At 40.9% G+C, this 6013-nt stretch overlaps 1 protein-coding gene and 1 non-coding gene across 2 annotated transcripts; both read left to right on the forward strand.

The window, feature by feature from the left end:
• Positions 1–995: 995 nt before the first annotated feature.
• LOC127077972 (small nucleolar RNA R71) lies at positions 996–1102 on the forward strand. Its single transcript, XR_007787729.1, has one exon. It is a non-coding gene; the product is annotated as a small nucleolar RNA R71 (small nucleolar RNA).
• A 3076-nt stretch (positions 1103–4178) lies between these two features.
• On the forward strand, positions 4179–5729 carry LOC127138038 (uncharacterized). Its single transcript, XM_051064443.1, has 3 exons — positions 4179–4724; positions 4869–5245; positions 5378–5729. The coding sequence occupies exons 1-3, from the start codon at positions 4179–4181 to the stop codon at positions 5727–5729; spliced, it is 1275 nt and encodes a 424-aa protein (XP_050920400.1).
• Positions 5730–6013: the final 284 nt, after the last annotated feature.

Raw genomic sequence — 6013 nt, forward strand, 5'->3', positions numbered from 1 at the left:
GTTTGTAAGGAGGTGGAGGTACATAAGGTTCTTTGTTTTCTGCGGTATCCTTGTTACACTCTTCCTTTTCCTTAGGTTTACTTTCTTCCTCAGTTGACTTTTTAGAGTTTTGGTTCTCAATCCTTGGGTCAGACGGTCCTTCTACCTCTGTTCCATTTCTTAATATAATTGCATGACCGTGGCTTTTCGGGTTAGGTTGGGGCTGTCCAGGAAATGTACCAGTTGGGGCAGCAGTAGGCGCTTGTTGTTGAGCTACTTGCGAGATTTGTGTTTCCAGCATTTTGTTATGGGTAGCCAGGGCATCTACTTTACTTGCTAGTTGTTTAATTTGTTCGTTAGTGTGTACATTCTGGTTTAAGAACTCTTTATTGGTTTGCTGTTGAGAAGCTATGAAGTTCTCCATCATGATTTCCAAATTGGATTTTCTAGGAACGTTATTGTTAGGTGTAGATGGGGTCGGCTTTTGATATCCAGGAGGTATAGTTGGGGCTTGACTGGGAGCTTGTCCTGGTGCGTATAAAGCATTATTACTCTTATATGAGAAATTAGGATGGTTCTTCCAGTTTGAGTTATAGGTATGCGAGTAAGGATTTCCTTGAGCATAGTTCACTTGCTCTGCTTGGATTCCTGTTAAGAGTTGACAATCTGTAGGAGTGTGACCTTGAATTCCACAGACTTCGCAATTCTGAGTTACGGCAACCACGGCGGCTGGAGGTGATACATTTAAACTTTCAATTTTCTGGGCAAGAGCATCCACTTTTGCATTAACATGACCAAGGCTACTTATCTCGTACATGCCTGTTTTCGTTTGAGGTTTTTCTACCATCGTTCGGTCGCTTCCCCACTGATAATGGTTTTGGGCCATGCTTTCGATAAGTTGATAAGCGTCAGCGTAAGGTTTATCCATAAGCGCACCACCTGCGGCGGCGTCTATTGTCAACCTTGTGTTGTATAAGAGACCATTATAGAAGGTATGAATTACTAACCAGTCCTCTAAACCATGGTGTGGACAAAGTCTCATCATGTCTTTGTATCTTTCCCATGCTTCGAAAAGAGACTCGTTATCTTTCTGTTTAAATCCATTTATCTGGGCTCTTAACATAGCTGTTTTGCTTGGAGGAAAATATCGGGCAAGAAAGACTTTCTTCAACTCATTCCATGTGGTGACTGAGTTGGAAGGAAGAGACTGAAGCCATCTCCTAGCTTTATCTCTTAACGAGAAAGGAAAGAGACGAAGTCGAATTGCCTCTGAAGTGAACCATTAGCTTTAACAGTATCAGCGTATTGGACGAATACGGATAAATGAAGGTTTGGATCCTCGGTAGGATTTCCAGAAAATTGGTTCTGTTGCACTGCCTGCAACAGCGAAGGTTTAAGTTCGAAGTTGTTTGCTTCGATTGCGGGTGGAGCAATACTCGAATGCGGCTCATCTTGTGATGGAGCGGCGTAATCTCGAAGAGCACGAGCTGGTTCTGCCATCTCGGGTATCGACGATGGAAGAAGATTTTTGAGATCAGGAATTTCGATTGGAGGAAGATTGTTTGCAGCACGATACTCCCGAATTCGTCGTAAGACTCGGAGATATCGTTCAACGTCGTTGATTCGTAAGTATTACGGTTCGCCTTGTGAGCGAGTGTGTGGCATACAAATCAACGAAAAATAAGGAAAAATAAAAATTGCCTTAGTCTCTACAGCGTAACAGAAGAGTTACGATATCGACTAAATAAAAGTCCCCGGCAACGGCGCCAAAAACTTGATCGCGACTTTATGAGTCGACTGGGGTATTGACTGCAAGTGTACAGTCTAATCGCGTAGTTTTAAAAGATATCGATCCCACAGGGACTTAATGAATCGATATACCGTTTTTCTAAGGTTACTTCGTAAAGCTAAGGCGGATGATACTTTGTTGATTAGGGGGAAAAGTAAAACTAAAATTGGATCTAGATTAAATATCAAATAACGCGGATATCGGTATGTAGTTCGTCGTAATTAGGGAATCAAATCTCCGTTGGTTTCTTAGTTTTAAAATAAGTCCTTTCATTAGACACTATTGATTAAAAGCCTTTTCTCAAACTCTCGCTCTGTTGAATAAACTATGATTTTACCTTAACGTACGCTCTCACTATTTAGTTAAAACTAAAATCACTTTTGGAAAACAACAGAATCTATATAAACTCTTTTTATTAAAATACTAACCGTTTAAACACCCTCGTCTCAAACTCTCGCTCTGTTGACTTAGATTATATGATTAAACTTAAATGCTTAACTCTCGTCCTCACATTTAACCTTTAAAAATACTTTTTGAAAATGATTAGAATTTAATTAACTCTAAAAATTGCTTTCGCCCTGATTTAGAGTTAATGTCCAATTTACACTGTCCAGTTAAAAGCTCAAACTATCATTCTATTGATTTTAACTTCTTTATGTCTTTTACTCTCGTACAAAACTTTGGTATTAACTCTGTAAATTGAGACCATAAAAAGAGTGACTATATTTTTAAACAAATTTAAACCGACTTAGTTTTGATTCCTTTATTCCGCTTACTTTACATACCGATATCTAAGTTTATTTAGCCGGACATGCTAAATAAGCCTAAACAATAATTATGCTTAAATGCAACCATATCAGACAAACAGTATAGATAAACAGCAGTACAGAGCATATATAAATTAAAACAATAAATTAATGAACCTGTAAATTTAATGGAAATCTTGGTTGTTCTCTAACTTCGATGCTTGAACACTCCACCACAAACCGGTTGGATTTGTTCTTCACAATCTTCGATCAGACAGAAAAGTAAAAACGAAGGAATAAAATACTATGATCTAACGTAAGGTTAGATCCAGTAAAAGTTACACAATAGTTTCCGGTGTAGAAACTATTGTGAGAAATTTAATTGAATGCCTAAAAAATTAAGCTAACAGAGAAAAAGGAAGTAAAAATGCTAAGGTAATAAACTGCTGAAGAAAATATGGAATGCTAATAAAAAATTAATACTGTAAAAATAATGCACGGCGTGGAAATCTGGAAAAGAGAGGAGAGAGTCGCAGGGTTCCACAATTGGGTCTATTTATATCCATCCTACCGTAACCGTTTCTTCCAAAGTCCCTTCAGTAGGTTTCCTCACGTTTCAACGAGTCAAGCGGAAGAATAGAATGAACGTGCTTCTGTTACACGCGTCAAAGCCAAAAGAATAGAAGTGGGGTGTGACGTTCGTCACACCATGTGTTACGCTCGTAACACAAAGCATATGGGCGTGACGCTCGTCACATCCTGTGTGGCGATCGTCACAGCGCTTCAGCGCTTCTCCTTGTAGTTGTGGGCTGGGCTTTAGTGGAATGCTTCTTTTTGGAGAATCCTCTTTTTGAACCCCTTTTCTTTCCTTTTCACACATGCTTCAGTTTATGTTACCTGAAATAAATAGAAGGAAAATACCAAGTAATATCGAATAATATAAAATAAATCGAATCAAATAATAATATAATTTAATTAAATCGAGTCCAAAAATGTGATATTATTTCATGTTATCAGTACTGTGTGATTCACTGGTAGATTTTGATAACATGAAGCGCAATGGCATAGACCTCACTGAGGAACTAAGAATGCAAGGGTGGGAAACCTATTTCCAGAGACTCTACGGTCCTGTGCACACCTATCTGGTAAAGGAGATCTGGCGTTTCGCAGACTCAGATGATCACTAGATCATCTCTCATGTTCTGGGAGTCAAAATAGTCATCACTGAGAAGTCAATAGCCTCCCTTCTGAACATGGAGAAGACAGGGGGAAGAAGAATCTACAATATCAACCCTAGGGCAAAGTACTTATCCCAGGAAATTTCCCCTACCATCTTTCAACAAAACGTTGAAGGCAAACACTCCAAAAATAAAGAACTTCACCAGAATCTCTGTGTATGGCTGAAGATCATTCTGGGCACTATCCATCATCGCCCTGCCTCCAACTCTTCTTACTACATCAATACGGATCGGAAGTGAATCCTCTACTTCATTCACAAAGGGCTAAAACTGAACCTTTCAGCGCTGCTCTTCAAGCATCTCAGAGACTCTATCAAGGATACCAGAAACAATATGAAGCCTAGAACCTACATTCCCCTGGGAAGACTCATCTCCGATGTTCTGATCGAGAGTGGGCTGGTGGATCACCTGATCCATCACAATCTAATGGAGGATGTCACTGTTGACATTGGAAGACCTCTGAATGCTCGCAATCTGAAGAGTATGGGGGTGATTGAGCAAGTCAGGGCTAAACTCACTTTATACGCATCCTGGCAAGCACTCAAGGATCAGAGGAAGATTCCCAATGGCCTCTACCTCTTCTCCAAGATTGACCCTCTAGAAATGGTGGCACACTATCTACAAGACCTTGAAAGCCAAAGGGTTGATCTTTCTGAGTTCTGTGTGGATTGGCTACCTGAGCGTCCACCTAATTTCATGAAGAGACAACGGGAGCCATCTAGGAAGTCCAAGAAGGCAAAGAAGGCAAAATTGGGAGAAACTTATGGGTCAAGACCTCTAGTCCCTCTGACTGATTCTCCAAGTAAGTTTCCGCCTCCTTCTCGCTCTGTTAAATTAAAGCCACTTGCTTATTCTCTTCCTCAAACCACTCCCATCTACACCCAATCAAAAACACCACCCTCAACCACCAAACCCTCTAAACCACCATCTCTAAAATTCAATCTCTCAACCACTACCTTACCTGTTTCTAAAGTAGAAATGTTAAACGAAACCACCTCACCATCATCTTCTACACCTTCATCCCCGCCATACTACATTCTCTCATCATACATCAAACCCTCTGACCCCTAATCCCCCACACTAGCCCAACTTCAGGCACATGCTCTTGCCTCACAGCAACCACCACAACCTGAACCAGAAGCCACTACTCCACCCCCTGAACAACAAAATCCACCATCTGAACAACCACAAACACCACCTCCTGAACAACCAGCAACTTCACCCTCTGAACAACAACCTAGTCCACCACCTGAACAAACAACACCACATGAACAAACACCACCACCTGAACAAACACCATCATCACCCTCTAATATTCCCACCATACCAACCTCTGAGGATATCATCATCCCTACTCTTCAAACTCCCGCTGACACCAACCAAATACCACCATCATCCCCATCCCCCAACTCTGAACCAAAACCTGCCTTCCCCACCTTAGAAGAAGCAATCACTTTATTTGCAGAGTCTTCAGTGGAGAAGATCAAGTCTCTGTCTGTCAACTCTGGCATCAGTGATGATCCCTCTGCAGTGAGGATCCACTGGAACAGAGTGATCAAATGGATGACCTTTGAAGCCTTCAAACTGAAAGGCCTCTCTAAACAAGTCCACAACGACTTTGTCAGAGATGTTGGAGTAAGGCTACAGGCTCGCTTGGTCAGGGAGGCTGAGGAAAAGGCCAGAAAGGAAGCAGAAGAGAAAGCTTTCCTAGAAGAAGAGCAACGAATCAGAGAAGCTGAAGAGAAGGTTGTTGCTGAAGTTGCTGCTACTGAAGCTGAGGCAAAAGCAAAAGCCAAAGGTGAAGAAGCAACATGCATTGCTGCAGAGGAAGCTGCAAAGGCCAGCGTTGATGCTCTTAATCAGTGGGAGCAATCTAACTCTAGTTTCGCCCCTCTGGTATTGAAAACTCCGGAGGAACTAAAAAAAGGAACAACAAGTCGTGAGAGTAAGATTGGATCACCAGGACTCTGTCAATAATAACATTTAGAACATGCTGACTCAACTGCTCCAAAGGATGCCTCCGCCTCCAAACCCTTAGGCACTTAGGCTCTTTTTTTGTTGTTTTCTTCCTTATTTTCCTTATGCTTTCTGATTTATGTTATCCTTTTTTCATTGCTGCCTATCTGTACCAGTTTTTTCTCTTATATATGAATATTTGTTTCTTGCTTTACCTTCTATGTCTTTTTGAGTCTGACAAAAACAGGGAGAACTAAAACAACTCTAATGAAAATACATATTTAAACCTCTTAATGCACTACGAA

The sequence above is a fragment of the Lathyrus oleraceus genome, chromosome 4, assembly GCF_024323335.1.
Source record: "Lathyrus oleraceus cultivar Zhongwan6 chromosome 4, CAAS_Psat_ZW6_1.0, whole genome shotgun sequence".
NCBI lineage: Eukaryota > Viridiplantae > Streptophyta > Magnoliopsida > Fabales > Fabaceae > Lathyrus > Lathyrus oleraceus.

Excerpts from the sequence above, each read along its gene's own strand:
- LOC127138038 (XM_051064443.1), top strand. The coding sequence starts at position 4,179 with ATGGAGGATGTCACTGTTGACATTGGAAGACCTCTGAATGCTCGCAAT. Across the intron at positions 4,725-4,868 it reads CTACCTTACCTGTTTCTAAA|CAACCACCACAACCTGAACC; the intron begins GTAGAAATGTTA and ends CTTGCCTCACAG. Across the intron at positions 5,246-5,377 it reads GTGGAGAAGATCAAGTCTCT|AGATGTTGGAGTAAGGCTAC; the intron begins GTCTGTCAACTC and ends CGACTTTGTCAG.